Here is a 19737-nt window from a genome sequence, read left to right on the forward strand (position 1 = left end):
TGCCAGTGGAACACCTGGGTGGCTTAGTTGGTTAAGTGTCTGACTTGTGGTTTGGGTTTAGGTAATGATTTCAGGGTCATGAGATTGAGCCCCATGTCGGGCTCTGTGCTCAGCATGGGGTCTGCTTCAGATTCTCTCTCCCTTTTCCTCCCCTGTTATCTCTCTGTAAGTAAGTAAAATAAACAAACATAAAGTAAAATAAGATAAAATCTTTAAATGAGATTGCCAGGGTGGGGTAGGTATAGAGAGATGAAAACCGGGGATGCATCTTTAGGGAAATGCCATTTAGAGGGGTGGCAGAAGAGGAGCCAGAGAAGGAACAAAGTGAAATCGGAGAACAGTCCAAGGAGAAGGGAAAATACTTATCATAGGGAAACCTGTGAATAACAGATTCAGTTTTACACAGTTCATATTATAAGCTAGGTTATATGCCAGTAGGTAAAATGATGTAAGTTATTGGAAGGCATTACATTTTGCAGGAAACCTATGTTATTTTTTTATTATGTATTATAAGCAGAACTGTTGTTGAACATTAAAGAATATTTTGCTGGACCCAGCGGTTGAAGGAATCTTTAATTTTTTAAACTTCAGTTTGAGAGGAGAAACTGATTTTAATCAGTAGTCATTTAATTGAAAGCCCTGAAGTTTTAAAGGGTAAGAAACTTTCCTTTTTTTATTTTCCTATGGGAGTAACACCTGCTATAAAAGACTAGATAAATTTTTTAAAAAGATTTTTATTTATTTATTTGACACACAGAGATCACAAGTAGGCAGAGGTGGGGGGGGAAGCAGGCTCCCTGCTGAGCAGAGAGCCCTATGTGGGGCTCAATCCCAGGACCCTGGGATCATGACCTGAGCCAAAGGCAGAGGCTTTAACCCACTGAGCCACCCAAGTGCCCCCTAGATAAATTCTGAATAGTGACATTTTTACCATACTTGAACATCTGTCTTCAATACTTTCCAGTGTAGTTTCCCAGCAGCATTCATTAAGTATAAAAGGTAAAAATATATATTTACTGTTGGTTTCTCCCTAAGTAACTTTTTGGTTTTTCCTTCTTTTCAGGATCTGACTGGCATAGAATCTATGGATCAATGTCGCCATACCTTGGAACAGCATAACTGGAACATAGAGGTATAGTAAGATTCATTCTGAGCTTATTTCTTTTCTCCTGGTTTGATAATGAACCAAAGACATGTATTTTTTCACAGCAGGAGTCCTTTCTCCTCATAGTTTTGTTTTGTTTTGTTTTAATTTACAACTCTTTAGTGTTTAAAAATAAATGTGTTGGGAAAGGTAAAAATTATGATCAAAGTCTGTTACAATCTTTTATAAGATGGTGATGAGATCCCTCTGTATAGTGCCCCTCTCAATTTTTCAGTGACTCTTCAGGAAAACTCGATTTTTATATATTTGGTTTGTAACCAAATACCTTAATATGAACTTTCTTATTACATATTTTATAGCTTATTCTTTTGGATTTTCTAGGTAGCTCTGTCATCTGCATCTCAGTGATTTTTTTTTTCCATATATAGATCTTCTGTTTCTTCTACTTGATCATTGAATTTCTAGAACTTCATAAACAGTGTCACTTAATAATGGTAATAGTAAACATTGTCCTCACTATAATGCCTCTAATGTTTTGTTATCGAGTGTGATGTTGTTTTGACCTAAGTCACTAGAAATTAAGCTCCATGAGAGCTTTTGGTTTTGCTGACTGCCGTCTTCTGAAACATTCTAGAGGGGTGCCTGGGTGGCACAGTCGTTAAGTGTCTGCCTTTGGCTTAGGTTATGATCCGAGGATCCTGGGATCGAGCCCCACATCAGGCTCTCTGCTCAGCTAGAAGCCTCCTTCTCCCTCTCCCACTCCCCCCACTTGTGTTCCTGCTCTCACTGTCTCTCTGTCAAATAAATAAAATCTTTAAAAAAATTATAGCGTGTCATAGGCTGTCAATAAATATCTGCCTACTATCTTCCAATCTTAGTCTATTCAGAAGATCTCTGTTGAGATTACATTTTAATTATAGTATGTTATTTGAATAGTGTTCTAGATTTATGAAAATATATTCCTAAATGATATTTAGTTATTTAGCACATTTTTAAGCAATGAAGTTCTAGGCTCTGTTACTATACCAAAGAACAAGACTAAAATCCTACTCTCAGGGAGCTTAATTCTAGATAATTATAATTCGTAATAAATGCTGTGAATGAGTAGGAAATGTCACAGGAACTCTTGAGTTTTTTTAAATAGGGTGGTGAAGTAAGGCGTTTCTGAGGTGGCTATATTTGAGTTGACACCTGAATGATGAAAAGGGATGGTGAATGTGAACATTTGGGGCAGAGAATGCATTTTAGGCTGAAGAAATGATGTTGCTCTGTATAATTTTGTGCTATTTCCTTGTTAAAATTTTTATTTCAAGTACGTGCTGACTTTGTAAGATGACTGTCTTGATAAGATGAATCAGGAATGGTACATAGCATAGATTTGAAAGAAAGTACTTCAAAATTTGTTTCTGTCAGTTCTCTATTAACTTTTTCATGTTTTCCCCATCCATAATTTCTTTGCTACATCTTTCTTTTTTTTTTAGTTTATTTAAATTCAGTTAATTAACGCATAAAGTATTATTGATTTCAGAGGTAGAGATCAGTGATTCATTAGCCTTATGTAATACCAGGGCTCATGATGTCATGCGCCCTCCTTCATGTCCATCCTGCAGTTAACCCATCCTCCTGCTTTCCTCCCTTCCAGCAATCCTCAGTTTGTTTCCTATGATTGAGTCTCTTATGGTTTGTCTCCCTCTCTGATTTTGTCTTTTTATTTTTCCCTCTCTTCCCCTATAAGTCACTGTTTTTTTTCGTAAATTCCACGTATGAGTGAAATCGTATTTCTCTGATTGACTTATTTTGCTTAGCATAATACCCTCTACTTCCATCCTCATCATTACAAAAGGCAAGATTTTGTATTTTTTGATGGCTAAGTAGTATTCCATTATATATATATAAAATATATGAATTATATATATATACACACACACATACATATGCTACTTCTTTATCCATTCATCTGTTGATGGATATCTGGCCTCTTTTTGTAGTTCAGCTGTTGTGGACATTGTTGCTATAAACATTGGGGTGCAGGTACCCCTTCAGATCACTACATTTGTGTCTTTGGGGTAAATACCCAGTCGTGCAGTTATAGGATCATAAAGGCAGCTCTATTTTCAACTTTCAACTCTATACTATTTTCCAGAGTAGCTGCACCAGCTTGCATTCCCACAACAGAATAAGAGGATTCCCCTTTCTCTGCATGTTCTCTCGCCAACATCTATCATTTCCTGACTTGTTAATTTTAGCCATTCTGACTGGTGTGAGGTTGCTACATCTTTCTTCATAAGCTTACTTAGGAGATGCTTTTTTCTTAGAGATTTTCAAATTTTTTTTTTTTAGCTTAGGCTGTACAAAGTAGCATATCTTTTCTCTCTCTTTGTTCTGTGCGCCCCTCTTCTCATTGTTGGTTCTTTTTTTTTTTTTTTTCTTTTTGTCAGAGAGGGAGAGAGCGCGTGTGCATGCGCACACAAGCAGGGGGAGTGGCAGACAGAGGGAGAAGGAGAAGCAGACTCCCCTCTGAGCAAGGAGCCTGATGCAGGACTTGACCCTGGGATCATGACCTGAGCTGAAGGCAGACGGTTAACCGACTGAGTCACCCCATTGTTTTTTGTTTGTTTGTTTGTTTGTTTAAGATTTCATTTGTTTATTTTTTTATTTATTTGAGAGAGAGTAAGAGAGAGCTCTTGAGCACAAACAGGTGGGCAAAAGGAGAGAGTGAAGCAAACTCCCCACTGAGCAGAGAGCCCAGTGCTGGCCTTGATCCCAGGACACCAATATCATGACCTGAGCAGAGAGCAGAGACCTGAGCCACCCAGGAAACCCTCATTGTTTTTATTGTTTTCCTTTTTAAAAAAGGAGACTTGGTGGAGATTGGTTTATTTTATTATTTGTTTGGTTTATAAAAAGCTTTTGTATTTATCAGTTCTTTCTGGTTTTGTTTGTTTTGTTTTTGTTTTTTTATTTAAGAAAAATCTGGAGTGCCTATGTGGCTCAGTCAGTTATGCATCTGCCTTCTGCTCAGATCCTGATTCCAGGGTCCTTGGATTGAGCCCCAGATCTGGCTCCCTGCTCAGTGGGGAGCCTGCTTCTCCCTCTCTCTCTGCCACTCTCCCTAGCTATTCACACACTCTCTCTCTCAAATAATAAAATCTTTTTTAAAAAGAAAAAAGAAATCTACACATTTTTGTATATTTATATTCTTTTACTTAGCATCTTGATTTGATTTTTATAGCTTGGTTTATTTATGTTCTTTCTTGCATTTAAGGCTATGAATTTTCTTCTGAAAATAGCCTTTTAAAGTTTAGATTTTTTTCTTTGACCCAGAAGTTATTTAGGAACATATTTGGAATTTTTAGTAGCTTGTTTTTTTGTTTTTTGTTTATCCTTTTCATATTAATCTTTCATTTTATTTCATATAGACATGTATTGAGGTCCTTGTGGCTTAATAATGTTCCATTAACATTATGAGGTGTATTTTTAAGTTTTTAAAAAATTTTTTTAAAGATTTTTTTTATTTGGGAAAGAGAAAGTTAGAGACAGAGGAAGAGCAGAGGGAGAGGGGAAAGGGGAAGGTCAGAGGGAGAGGGAGAAGCAGACTCCCTGCTGACCAGGGAGCCCAACATGGGACTCCATCCCAGGACCCTGAGTTCTTGACCTGAGCCAAAGGCAGACATTTAACCAACTGAGCCACCCAGGTGCACTAAGATATATTTTTAACTTAATACTTTAAATTTAGAGAAAAATGTAGAGATAAGGTGAAAAGCCATGTACCTACCATCCAGCTCCTGATACCCAGGCATTTTGCAATCCTTGTTTTAAACTTTTTTAAAACAAATATGGATAAAACTATCAACAAAACTAAAAGGAATAGGAGAAGATATTTGCAAACAGTGTATCTGATAAAGGGTCAGTACCCAAAATCTATAAAGAATTTGTCAAACTTAGCACTCAGAAACCAAATAATCCACTTAAGAAATGGACAGAAGACATCCAGATGGCTAACAGACACATGAAAAGATGCTCAACATCATTCATCAAGTCAAAACCACGATGAGATACCACATCACACCTGTCAGAAGGGCTAAAATGAACAACAAGAAAGAACAGGTGTTGGTGGGCATACAGAGAAAGAGGAACCCTGTTGCACTGTTGGATGGGAATGCAAAGTGGTGCAGCCACTGTGGAAAATCATGGAGAGTCCTCATAAAGTTAAAAGTAGAACTACCCTGCAATTTAGCAGTTACACTATTAGGTATTTACCTGAAGGATACAAAAATACAGATTCCAGGGCGCCTGGGTGGCTCATTGGGTTGAAGCCTCTGCCTTCGGCTCGGGTCATGATCCCAGGGTCCTGGGATCGAGCCCCACGTCAGGCTCTCTGCTCAGTGGGGAGCCTGCTTCCTCCTCTCTCTCTGCCTGCCTCTCTGCCTACTTGTAATCTCTGCCTGTCAAATAAATAAATAAATAATCTTAAAAAAAAATACAGATTCCATGGAGTACATGCACCCCAGTGTTTATAGCAGCATTGTATATATATGGCAGAATTATCAACAGTAGCCCAAATGGCCATCAGCTGATGAATGGATAAAGAAGATGTATGTGTGTGTGTGTACACACACACACACACACACAGAGACACACACACAGTGGAATATTGCTCAGCCAACAAAAGGAATGAAATCTTGCCATTAGCAATGATGTGGATGAGACTAGAATATTTTACGTTAAGCAAAGTAAGTCAGAGAATGATAGATATCATATGATTTCACTCACATGTGGAATTTAAGGAAAAAAACGGATGAACATGTGGAAGGGGCAAAATTAGAGAGAGGGAAACAATCCATACGAGACTCTTAATGGCTGAAAACAAACTGAGGGTTGCTAGAGGGAGGTGGGTGGGGGATGATCTAGATGGGTGAAGGGCATTAAGGGAGGGCATTTGTGATGAGCATTGGGTGTTACATGTAAGTGCTGAATCACTGAATTCTATTCCTGAAACTAATATTGCACTGTATAGTAACTAACTGGAATTAAAATAAAAATTTGAAAAGAAAAAAATGTGTATATAAAAATATAAATGAAAAACTAGTAAAATAAACACATATGGGTAAAATCACACCCCATGTAAGTTGCTTGCATGTCATTCCTCTCCAACACCCGCACCTCCTTTCTTTTCCTTCTTTTTTAAGAAGTAATCACTGTTGACAACTAGGTGGTTATCAAGGAATGTGTTTTTTGTTGGATAAAGATTTGGTGTCTGTATTCAATCAAGCTTATTTAACTGTATAATTAAAATCTGCTGTTTCCTGAGGCGCCTGAGTGGTACGTCCGTTTAGCATCCAGCTCTTAGTTTTGGCTCAGGTCATGATCTTGGGGTTCTGGGATTGAGCTCCACATTGGATTTGTTTCTCACTGGTGATGTCTTTTTTTCTAATTACAAAAACAGTACATGTCTACCCCAAATTTAAGATACAGAGTTGATAAAGTTTAAAGTGAAAGTTCTTGGGGTGCCTGAGTGGCTCAGTTGGTAGAGCATCAGGCTGTGATTTCGACTCAGGTCATTATCTTGGGGTGTGGGATTGAGCCCCACCCTGGGCCTGGAGCCTGCTTGAGAGTCTGCCTCTGCCTGCTCCCAGTCATGTGTTCACGCTCTCTAAAAAAGATTTTTTTTAAAAAAAACTAGGCAGTGTCCAATGACATCTAATTTAACTGTTGCAATTTAAGACTATTTGCTTAGGGGCCCTAGATGGCTCAGTTGGTTGGTTAAGCATCTGCTTTCAGCTCAGGTTATGATCTCAGGGTCCTGGGATTGAGCCCCATGGTAGGCTCCCTGCTCATCAGGGAGTCTGCTTTTCCCTCTCCCTCTGTTCCTCCCCTCTGGTGCTTTCTCTCTCTCAAATTAATAAAATCTTAAAAATAAATAAATAAAGTAAAAGTTCTTGGTAATCACATTTAAGATAACCATATTTGATGTTTTAGTGTATGTTCTTCCAGACCTTCATATATATGTAACTCGGCTTAGTGTACTGATAATATATGTATATATTTTTCCAGTGTTAATAACAAATATGTCAAAGAAATTCTAATCTTTAGTACATGCTGTGGAAAGGCAGGCCATGGTGCAGATAAACTATATTAATAAATTTTATGTTTTAGGGCTCCTGGGTGGCTCAGTAGGTTAAGCCTCTGCATGGTGTCAGGGTCCGGGGTCGAGGCCCGCATCCGGCTCTCTGCTCAGTGGGGAGCCTGCTTCCTCCTCTCTCTCTGCCTGCCTCTCTCCTACTTGGGATCTCTCTCTCTCTGTGTCCAATAAATAAATAAAATCTTTTTTTTTTTTTAAGATTTTATTTATTTATTTGACAGACAGAGATCACAAGTAGGCCGAGAGGCAGGCAGAGAGAGAGAGAGAGGAGGAAGCAGGTTCCCTGCTGAGCAGAGAGCCCCATGCGGGACTCGATCCCGGGACCCCGAGATCATGACCTGAGCCGAAGGCAGCGGCTTAAGCCACTGAGCCACCCAGGCGCCCAATAAATAAAATCTTAAAAAAAAAAATACTATGCTTTATTCTTAGGGAGACACTTTTCTAATTTTACAGTTTGAATATTTGACACAGAAAAACAAGTGCCTGTTAGAGCTTTCTTGTAATATCTCTTATTATCAGATGATACTTTTTGCTTTAAATTCTACCTTGATATATTAATATTGTTGTGCCTGCTTTTCTTTATTGATTTTTTAATTACCTGGCATAATGTTGACCATCCTTTAATAGGAAATGACTTATTATAATATTAAAAGCTTGTTGCAAAATACCTGTGTACATGTGCATACCCACACAGATAAAGAATTCCGAAAAGCATAAAGAAGAAAACCCTCTCCCTTAATTCTACTACTGGCATTAAGTTTTAGTGTATGTCCTTTTGGACTTTTTATATTTATTTATATGACTGTAGATTGAAATATAATTTTCTTGCTACACTAGTGGGATTATGCCATCTTTACAGTTTTTTTCACCTTAATCTATTTTAGTAACTCATAAAAATAACACATGAAATACATTAAAATAATCCTGGCTTTAAAAAGTTTAAAGCCTAAAATGAAATATGAAAAAAATCCCATTCAGATCACATTTCTATTACAATCTTTTAATCCTAAACCCCTAATAAAATAATATTAACATTTTTAAATGTTTCCAGATATTTTTATGCCTATCTAAAAGTTTATGTATATATTTCCCCCAAATAATCCAGAGGTTCTTGAACTTTTTCATGCCACTGTTTACACTTAAGAATTTGAGAACCTCCATAGAGCTTGTTTATACTGGCTTTTATCAATTGATACTTATTACTGTATTACAAATTAAAACCAAAAAAATTTTTAGCTCATCTTAAAAATAAATCCATTACATGTTAACATAAATTTTTGCAAATCTCTTAAATGTCTAGCTTAATAGAGAAAAAAATCTGGATTTTCATCTGTGTTACCTTTAATCTGTTTTGATACATCGCTTTAGTTGAAGTATGTGAAGAAAATCTAGTTTCACCCAATTATAGTTGAAAATGAGAAAAATACTTCAGTAACCTTTCCATATAACCATGGTTGTTCTCTGATACATGGCAGTTTCTTATTAGCTGTGATATGGAATTTGAAACCATATGAAGGAACTTTCCACTCTTTTACATTGAAATCTATTGATCTTTCTTGCACTTGTTGTTGTTGTTTAGTTCTTATGAATGATTTTTTTTTTTAAGGTTTATTTATTTATTTTAGAGCGAGAGTGCATATGTTAGCTAGGGTAAGGAGCAGAGGGGGAGGGACAAGACGACTCCACACTGAGCGTCGACCTCTTTTGGAGCTTGATCCCACAACCCTGAGATCATGAACCCAATTGAAATCAACAGTTGGATGCTCAGCTGACTGAGCCACCCAGGTGCCCCATAAATGTCCTTTTTATTTTTATTTATTTATATTTATTATTTTTTTAAGATTTTATTTATTTATTTGACAGACAGAGATCACAAGTAGGCAGAGAGGCAGGCAGAGAGAGAGAGGGAAGCAGGCTCCCTGCTGAGCAGAGAGCCCGATGCGGGCCTGGATCCCAGGACCCTGAGATCATGACCTAGCTCAAGGCAGAGGCTTTAACCCACTGAGCCACCCAGGCGCCCCTATAATTTCATGTGTTAATAGCACCACCATACTCATCAGAAAAGCTTTTATTTTTTATTTTTTTTTTTTTTTAAAGATTTTATTTATTTATTTGACAGAGAGAAATTACAAGTACACTGAGAGGCAGGCAGAGAGAGAGAGAAGGAAGCAGGCTCCCTGCCGAGCAGAGAGCCCGATGTGGGACTCGATCCCAGGACCCTGAGATCATGACCTGAGCTGAAGGCAGCGGCTTAACCCACTGAGCCACCCAGGCGCCCCCAGAAAAGCTTTTAAAAGGCGTTAGGAAATCACCAAGTTTACAATGGCAAATACAAGTTTTCTAAAATTCTAATTTTTGCCTAGAAGCTCTAATTTATCATTGACAGTAATTGCTTTCAGTTGTGGGTTTTAAATGACAGCTTTATTATTGATACGTAATTCACATACCAAACGGTTCACCCATTTAAAATGTGAAATTCAGCAGATTTTAGTATATTCACAAAGTTGTGCAGCCATTACCACCATCAGTTTTAAAACATTTTCCCAAAAATGTTTTAGAATATTGAGACCCTGACCCCCCACACACCAAAAACCCCATACCCTTTAGCTATTACCCACCTACTTCTATCCCTCCCTGTTCCTAAGCAACTACTAACCTACTTTCTGTTTATAGATTTTCCTTTTCTGGACTTCCATGTGAGTGGAATTGTATATGGTCTTTTGTGACTGGCTGCTTTCACTCGATATTTTCAAGGTTCATCCATGTTCGCATGTATCAGCACTGCATTCCTTTTTTTGTGTTGTGGTAAAATAAACATAAAAACTTACCATTTTAACAATTTTTAAGTTTACAATTTTGTTACATTAAGTACAATTATATTGTTGTGATAATGGTAATACTGTCCATCTTCAGAACTTTTTCATAGTCCCACACTGAAACTCTGTACCTATTAAATTTGAACAATTATTTTCCATTATCTTCTTCCCCTGCCTCTGGTAACCATAATTGCATTTTTTGTCTCTATAGAATTTGGCTATTCTAAATACCTCTTATAAGTGGCATCAGACAGTATTTGTCCATTTATGTCTGGCTTACTTCACTTAGCATGTTGTTTTCAAGATTTATGTATGTCATAATATGTATCAATACTTCATTCCTTTTTATTGTCAAATCACATTCTCTTGTATGAATATACCACAGTTGATAAATGCTTGGGTGTTTCCACTTTTTCCATTATCAGTAATGTTGCAGTGAACAGTAGTATACAAATTTTTGTGGAGATTATTTCATTTCTCTTGGATGTATATCTAGGAGTGGAGTTGCTGAGTCTTGTGACAACTCTGTGTTTAACCTTTTGAAGAACTGCCAGACTGTTTCCAAAGAGGCTACACTATTTTACATTCCCAGCAGTAGTGTATGAAGGTTCCGATTTCTCCACATCCTTACTAACATTTGTTAATCTTTTATATTATAGTCTTTTTGTGGATGTGAAATATTTTCTTGTGCTGTTGATTTGCGTTTTTCTGATGGCTAATTATATAGAACATTTTTGTGCTTGTTGGTTATTTATATATCAGTGGAGAAATGTCTATTTGTCCACTTTTAAATTGGGTTATTATGTTTTTGATGATGAGTTCTAAAAACATAAGTTTTTAATGTTTTCTTGATACCACACTCTTTTTTTTTTTTTAAAGATTTTATTTATTTATTTGACAGACAGAGATCACAAGTAGGCAGAGAGGCAGGCAGAGAGAGAGAGAGAGAGGGAAGCAGGCTTCCTGCGGAGCAGGGAGCCCGATGCGGGGCTCGATCCCAGGACCCTGAGATCATGACCCGAGCTGAAGGCAGCAGCCCAAACCACTGAGCCACCCAGGCGCCCCTTGATACCATACTCTTAAAGATATATGTAAATCTTTTCTTTGATTCTGTGGGCTGTCTTTTGATTCTGTTGGTAGTTTCCCTTTGATGCACAGAAGTTTTCAGTTTTGGTGAAAAGTCCATTGTATCTAATTTTTTTCTTTTTTTGTTTGTGCTTTTAGTGTCATATCTAAGGAACAGTTGCCTAATACAAGGTCATGAAGATTTTAATTTTTCTTTTACAAGTTGTATAATTTCAGCTCTTTAGGTCTTTGATGTATTTTGAGTAAATTTTTGCATATAATGTGATTTAGGAGTTCAAGTTCATTCTTTTGCATGTCAGTAAGTTGTCCCAGCATCATTTGTTGAAGAATGCTCTTTCCACATTGTTATGCCATAATACTCAAAAATATGAAAACTTAGAGAACTACCTGATGAAGTTAGCCACCTCACAAAGTTTAAAGCCAACTATCATGGTTAGCACACACAAGTTCGTAAAAGACCACCTTCACTTCTTCTTCTTCTTCTTTTTTTTTTTTTTTTTAAAGATTTTATTTATTTATTTGACAGACAGAGATCACAAGTAGGCAGAGAGGCAGGCAGAGAGAGGAAGGGAAGCAGGCTCCCTGCTGAGCAGAGAGCCCGATGCGGGGTTCGATCCCAGGACCCTGGGACCACGACCCGAGCCGAAGGCAGAGGTTTTAACCCACTGAGCCACCCAGGCGCCCCACCACCTTCACTTCTGACAGTAACTGCAGGTTTGGGAATTTCCCAAAACCACCCTCAGGTTTGATAATTCATGAGAAGAGTTCTCTAAAAGCTATTATACTTGGGTGACAGTTTATTACATGGAAAGAATACAGACTAAAATCAGCTAAAGGAAAAGACATATAGGGCAGAATCTTGACTTCTAAACACAAAGCTTCCATATTCCTCTTTAATGGAATCAAAGATTTATGACATTATTCATGAAGTATTGCCAACCAAGGAAGCTCATCTCAGCTTCTGTGTCCAGAGTTTTCACTGGGGCTTCATTACATGGTCATGATTGAATTGATTGGTTGCCTACTATTGAGCTCAGTCTCCAGATCAACTGATACTCATTACACAAAGTCCCCACCCTAAAACATATGGTTGGTCTTTCCGGGATGGCCATTTTTGCCCTGAGATCTGGTAACAAAGACACTCCTATCAGAGATTATCTCCCAGAATCCAAAACCAAAAACCTAGATCTCTCTTTGGGTAGGGCCAGATTTTTTACGACAGTGACAAATACTCGTTTTCTGGGGCAAAGTTAAGAGAGTAAAGTTTTGAGGGACACCCAAAAACTGGCTCAGTTGGTTAAACGTCCAACTCTTGGTTCTGGCTCAGATCATGATCTTGGAGTCATGAGATTGAGTCCTGTATGGGGCTCCACACTCGGTGGGGAGTCTGCTTAAGATTCTCTCCCTCTGCCCCTCCCCCCACTCACACGCACTTGCTGTCTCTCTAATAAATAAATAATCTTTATTTAAAAAAGAGAATAAGGTTTTTTTATTGAATATTCTATCAAGAATTATATTAGGATCTTGAGGCACCTGGGTGGCTCAGTTGGTTAAGCATCTACCTTTGGCTCAGGTCATGGTCCCAGGGTTCTGGGATCGAGCCCTGCGTCAGACTGCTTGCTCAGCAGTGAGTCTGCTTCTCCCTCTCTCTCTGCCTGCCACTCCCCCTGCTTGGCTGTCTCACTCACTCTCTTTCTCTCAAATAAATAAAATCTTAAAAATAAAATCTTTAAAAAATTATATTAGGATCTTATATAGACATCCTATTAAATTTTCAAATTAACCCTGAAAATAGTATTCTTTTGTTTTACATGTGAGGAAACTGAGGCTCATAAGCCAATCGACTTCTGAGTGATAGAGCTAAGATTCAGACCTAAGTTTCTCTGTTCCAAAGCCAAGCCCTCCATCAAACACTGCTCATCATGACTGCTCCATTGCATGTCTATAGGTATTCTCTGTGGATGGCTTTCCTTCCTACAGTGAAGCACCTTGGATCCCAGCCACCCTTAATAACACATACCGTTTGGATAAAAGCAGTTGTGTTTGCCGCATTAATGGAGCTTCCAGATAAGCTTCTTGGACTTCTGTGAATTCTGGAGCTATCACCACACACTGACTCCCAGCATAGTGCGTTAAATGTCTATAAAGGTATACTCCTCAAGTAATCCTTTTTGAAACACCAAGCAGTGGTTGCCTCATCTTTTCTTTTGGGTTGAATTGAGTATCACTGAAACTCTTAATGCTCTTTTTTCCTTCTCAGGCTGCTGTACAGGACCGATTGAATGAGCAAGAAGGTGTACCAAGTGTTTTCAACCCACCTCCATCCCGACCCCTACAAGTTAATACAGCTGACCACAGGATCTACAGCTATGTTGTCTCAAGACCACAACCAAGGGCAAGTTATTTGTAGCTGGAATTTCCCCCTTATTTTATAAGTCCATTCACTAGGTTGTATTGATCTCTGTATGACAGGAATAAGGAAATAATCAGAATGGGAGCCTTAGCTAGACCTGGCTCTCTGGTTGATTTATTCCTCAATGAATTGATAACTATCCTTTTTTTTTTCCCCCTTTTGCTAGTTTTTTTTAGGAGTTTTTTGTACCTTGTTTTGAGTACACAGTTTTATTTACATGTCTAAAAATGTTTGCTACATATTAAATAGATCTTCCACTTTTTTCCCCAAGATTTTTTTTTTTTTTAAAGATTTTATTTATTTGACACAGAGAGATCACAAGTAAGCAGAGAGGCAGGCAGAGAAAGAGGCAGAAGCAGGCTCCCTGCTGAGCAGAGAGGCCAATGCAGGGCTCGATCCCAGGATCTGGGATCATGACCTGAGCTGAAGGCAGAGACTTTAACCCACTGAGCCACCCAAGTGCCCCAAGATTTTTTTTTTTAACATTTTATTTATTTATTTGACAGACAGAGATCACAAGTAGGCAGAGAGAGAGGAGGAAGCAGGCTCTCCACGGAGCAGAGAGCCCGATGCGGGGCTCAATCCCAGGACCCTGGGATCATGACCTGAGCTGAAGGCAGAGGCTTTAACCCACTGAGCCACCCAGGCACCCCAAGATTTTATTTTTTTACATAATCTCCCCAGTGTGGGGCTCAGACTCACAATCATGAAATCAAGAGTACATGTTCTGCCACTTGAGCCAGGCACCCCTAGGTCTTTCACTTTCATTTTTAAGTTAGAATGTTTACTTAGTTCTTGGTTACTTCATTTTACTTAATTTTCAGCTACTTCTGGGGAAGTACTTGGAATCTTTGTGGAGTCTTTGGTCATATGTTTGAAATTTGTCTTGAATAGCTAGTAGCAGGGAGGTGATGGTGGTTCCTTTAAATTCAGCAGGCATTTAAGGGTGCTCTATTGTATCTGGTATTTTGCTGTTGGTGATCCAGATATGAATAAAGAGCCAGTTCTCCCCCTTCAAATTGCTCTTTTAGTCTAATTAGGAAAGTCAGATAATGTATACTAATAAATGAACTCCAGAAGACTTTTTTTTTTTTTAAGTTTTTTATTTATTTGACACATAGAGAAGACAAGGAGGGGTTGCCACAGGCAGAAGGAGAAGGAGAAGCAAGCTTTCTGCTCAGCAAGGAGCCGAGTGTGGGTCTTGATCCCAGGATCCAGGATGGTGACCTGAGCCAGACACACATGCTTACCAACTGAACCATCCAGGCTTAAAATTCCAAGAAAGCACTCTCTTTAACCTTCCAGCAGTTAGAATTTACTCCATTATCATACTTTTGTTTATGGAGTACTTGACAACGTTTTAAAAACAGTGTTTCTAACTAGTTGTTGTAGGGTATTCTTAAGTAGAAGAAAACAGATTCCTAGAGCAATTATATGACTCCAGAAATTCTGTATATGCCTAATATTTCCTCAGTTTGTTTTGGGCTTGATTCAGTGTTTGGGACCCTATCGTCAGCCATGGGGCTTCAGAGCCCCCTGGCCATAGACACAGGGAAGGTATCACAGTAACACGTTGTGACATAGAAGAAATGCTTTGTAAACTATGGAGCCCCTTATATATTCTAGTTAATAATAACAGCAGTAGTAATTAGCATTGCTAAAATAATAGTAATTATTATTATTTTATTATTATTTATTTTCTTTTATTTTAATATTTATTAATATTAATATTGGCAGCCATTTGGGATTTATAATTGTGGTTAATATAATTATCTGTCATTTATATACAAATTTATAATCAAATGTCCCAAGGTGGTTATCTTTCTTGTTACTTCTGTATACCATATTTTAATGTGTAATGTGAAATCTGAAAAGGAAATATGTAAATCTGAAAAGGAAAGAATGAATATTTACAATGTTGGGAGGCATACTTGTAATTAAATTTGACTACTAGTATAAGTAACTGCAGAAAGTGCTGAAGCAGATTTAATACAATAATTATGTGATAAGGGAAAATATGATAGTATCAGATGAAATGAGATGAAAGGCAGTAGGTCTTTAGGAAGGATAGGAAAGAAAAGGGTGGCCAGGGAAGAGGGAACCATATTGTAGAGGGAGGAATCATATGAAATTCAGAACAAAAGGAGAGTGAAAATCTGAACTAGTCATTTTTGCAGGGTATTAGGGATTGAGAGAATGGTGTCTAACTTTGTTTTTGGAATTTCAGGGGCTGCTTGGATGGGGTTATTACTTGATAATGCTTCCATTCCGGTTTACCTATTACACAATACTTGATATATTTAGGTATGTACCTTTGTATTTATGCGTCAGTAGCAATAGGGCAGACTTTGGAGCTGAAACATAGACCAAAATAATAAGGTTTTTGCTGTCGGTTTTGACTTGCCAGTTTGTCATCACATTGAAGAGTCTTCCTGAACAATCTTTTAACGTAGTATGACAAGATTTTAAATTGATCAAACATAACAAATGTTGTGAAATGGAACTGTTTTAAATTGACCCTGTAAAGTAATCTTGCCTGTTGTTCTGAAGGTCAGTCTACCTACATTTATCATTATCCTCCTTCTGCCCACGTTGTTTGTCACCTCTACATTCCCTAGTTAATCTTCACACCCTTTTCTTTCTAACCACCATTATCTCATACACTCCTTATAACTTTTACCCTAAACCATCTAACTTCATCTGACTACTTCTAATCCCAACAAACTGTCTTGCTCTGAGATTACCTATATTTCTCTCTCCCACAACAGTTTTACCTCTCAGACACTGCTGTACATTCTCCTTTGTACTGGCAACCCATAGGTTGCTGACACTGTCATCCTTCCTTATGTCTACCCTCTTGATTCATACTTTCACTTTTCTTCTTGCCTCCTTCATGTACCATTCAGAGAGCTCAGCACTGGAAGACAAAGAGGGGCCTGGGCTAGAAAAGTCAAAGGGGACCAAGTTTCTGGCATATTGGTCTTGGGGCATCTGGTCTAGAGCTGAGTAGTAAATGAACCCATACTTAGGCTTTATGGGGAACTAACATGTTGTATGGGCATCCAGGCCAACAGATGGAGCTAGAATATGTGGTCTGGGCCTTGTATACATGGCAACCTATATTCCCCCCCATATATGGAAAAACTTTGCCTTGCTCTAGAGAGCAGAGGCTTTGAAGGTGAGGACCCAGCGGTGTAAAAGTGCAAGGATCAGGTAATACCTTTTACCTTGACTACTTGGTTGTTTTAGGAGTTGCCTGTTTCATAACTTCTTAGCTTTAGCAAAGTTCTTATTGGTTACCAGTTAATCAATTGGTACTTTTTCCATCCTGTTTAATTTTAAAATGGGCACATATAAACTGTTAAAATCATAACAAAGACTGAATTGAGATCTTTAAAAAAAAAAAAAAGCTGATTGTCCTGAATTATTTAAGCCATGGGAATGTATTGTAATTAGAAAGAAAAGTTACAGCCTTTATCCATTTGCTCATCAAAATTTGAAAACTTAAGAGAATAATAAAATAGTCTTAAATCCTTAATTTCCAAGAAAGTTACCAAAATCAATTTTCTAAATGATTTCTAACCACTCCCCACATATACAACTTCTTACATTTGTTTTTAATTTCCTCTGCAATGTTTGTGTCAGTGAATTTGATTTGATTACTTAGGAGAATTTCTAAGTGAAATTGTATACACGTGGGGAATTTGAGAGGCTAAGGAATTGGCTCAGTATTTGGAAAGGAAAGTGTCATAGTTTAGTCAACTTTTCTGTGCTGAAAATGCCTCAAGTATGTGAGTATTGTGTGCTTTCCTTGGAAAAAGAGTATGCATGGCATGTCTGACTAATTTTAATGCAACTGTATCATCCAGACAACTTATTTAATGTTATGTAGCTCATTGACTTGTCAAAACTCTGTCCATTGCCTTCTGTGGAAACCCAAAGGGTAAATAAGTTGTGCAATACAAATAGAAGATAGGCTTTTAAGAAACAGATGTGTGGTATCATCCTTAACTTGACAAAGCTGCCAGGTCTCCAAATCTACCAGTGTACTCTAGGTCAGTTTTAAAACTTCCTTCATGGATGCGATTAACCGCCAGCCATTTAGCAGAATTTTACTTGCCTCCTTGAAAAGCAAGTAAATCATGTCCACAAGTTCGGGTTGAAGCCTGTCCATAATTTGAATAACTTGGGAGTATGCTCTGGAAATTCAAAATCCCAGGACAATAGAAAGGAGAGGGAGAGGCAAGTAGGACAACCGAAAAAGAGACAGAACTCTATTCTAGAGCAATTCTATGCAATAGAATTTTCTGTGATAATGGAAACATTCTGTATCTTCGCTGTCCAGTGTGGAAGCCACTAACCTCATGTGACTATTGAGTACTTAATGTGGTGAGAGCAACTGAGGAACTGAATTTCATTTTGTATTTTATTTAGTTAATTTAAACTTAGCCCCATGTGTCTAGTGGCTGCCTTATTAGACAGTGCCATTCTAGGGAGTCTGGGGGCACAGTCTGACCTATGATCTTTTTGGACTGTGTCTTCCTTTTACAATTTTTCTAGTCCTGAATTTTTCTGCAAAAAAACACTCAGGATTTGTTTAGGCCATTGTTGGAATTTATAATCCTAGTAGTTTACATTTGTCTTGAAGGGGCAATGGAAAAACACTTGCTACTTTGCAGCTTTTGAGCCAGACTCTACTCTCAGATTTGATGGTCCATTCATAGACCATTCACCTCCTTTTGCTGCCATGCCTCTGGCTCTGTTGTAGGAATCTTTACGAACTGGCCCACTCCATATGCACTACAATAAGCCGATTCATGTGATATTTATTCCTTCCTCCCCAGGTTTGCTCTTCGTTTTATACGGCCTGACCCTCGCAGCCGGGTCACTGACCCCGTTGGGGACATTGTTTCATTTATGCACTCTTTTGAAGAGAAATATGGGAGGGCACACCCTGTCTTCTACCAGGGAACGTACAGCCAGGTCAGTGCCACAAACCATATAGATGCCAATTTATTGATATGGTTCTATCCACAAAGGAAAGCGTAGCCCAGCACTGATCATGTCATTCTTTTACTCAGGAACCTTAAATACCTCTTCACTGCTTACAGAAAAAGAAAGCCAGCCCTACTTAATCTAATCCCAACCTCCTTTTGAGGTTTTTCTTATATAACTTGTTTCTCCATACCCTAGGTTCCAGCTAAACCATTTCCTGAACATACTCTACTTTTTTCACCTCTGTGCCTTTGCTTTTGCTTTTCCCTCTACCTGGAATGCCTTCCTCACATTTTTGCTAAATGGAACCTTGCCCATCCTTCAACTAGGTCATATCACTCCCTTCCCTATACCCTTTCTGATTGATGTGCCCTACTTGGCCTAGCTTGCAATCTAAAATAGTAGTCTTTCCTTCTGTGCTTTCATAGCTTTTTTTGGGGAAAACTTACAGCAGTTTCACATTCTTCCTTATATTATGGTTGATTATGTTCATGTTTTATCTCCTGTATCAGAGAGTAATCCCCTCGAAGGCAAAGCCCAAGTTATCTTTGATCCCTCACAGAATTGAATAAGGGCATAGACCATAGACTCAAGGCAGCACATCTTACTCAACCCAAGCCACACAGGCCTTTGAACTGTTAACTCTTGGGGTGAAGATTAAGAGTTTTGTGGGTGTTAGGCATATCTCTAGTTTGCCAGAGAAAAATATAGAAATAACACTGTGAACATAGTCCAAAGGATGGTTTTGTTTCAGGTTTTTGTATTCCTGAATCTATCTGGTAAAAAAGAAAAATGCTTACTCTTGCTTCCTGCTTTGATTCTCCGATATCAGCTTTTTCTCATAGTTGGTCTCAGTGGCTCTGCTGCCACCTTACTCAATAAGCATTAAGCTCCCACTGTATGCTGGATGGTGTGCTCAATGCTGGAGATGCAGACGTGAATGAGATGGTTACCTTTCATGCACCCTCCTTGCTATGATCCTGAGGGTAGACTGCCATTGGTCATTCAGGAAATCTTAATTGAATTGTAATGTGCTAAGGATTTTGGAAATGCAAAAGTATACATAGGAATCTTGGACACTGGCTTTGTCTTGAAAGATCTTTTAAACCCTTTGCTCTTTGGAATGCATTTGGGTCCCCCAGTCTTTCATCCCTGGGGTCAGGCTCATGTTTGCAGTATT

At 38.2% G+C, this 19737-nt stretch overlaps 1 protein-coding gene across 1 annotated transcript in view; it reads left to right on the forward strand.

The window, feature by feature from the left end:
- The window catches only part of FAF2 (Fas associated factor family member 2), a 64651-nt gene that overhangs the window by 33585 nt on the left and 11329 nt on the right, over positions 1-19737 (forward strand). Inside the window, exons 2-5 of the mRNA XM_059417409.1 lie at positions 1064-1132; positions 13410-13544; positions 15790-15866; positions 18407-18545. Coding sequence (XP_059273392.1) covers positions 1064-1132; positions 13410-13544; positions 15790-15866; positions 18407-18545 — 420 coding nt within the window. The remainder of the gene's footprint in view (positions 1-1063; positions 1133-13409; positions 13545-15789; positions 15867-18406; positions 18546-19737) is intronic.

This window comes from Mustela nigripes, chromosome 12, assembly GCF_022355385.1.
Source record: "Mustela nigripes isolate SB6536 chromosome 12, MUSNIG.SB6536, whole genome shotgun sequence".
Classification (NCBI taxonomy): Eukaryota; Metazoa; Chordata; class Mammalia; order Carnivora; family Mustelidae; genus Mustela; species Mustela nigripes.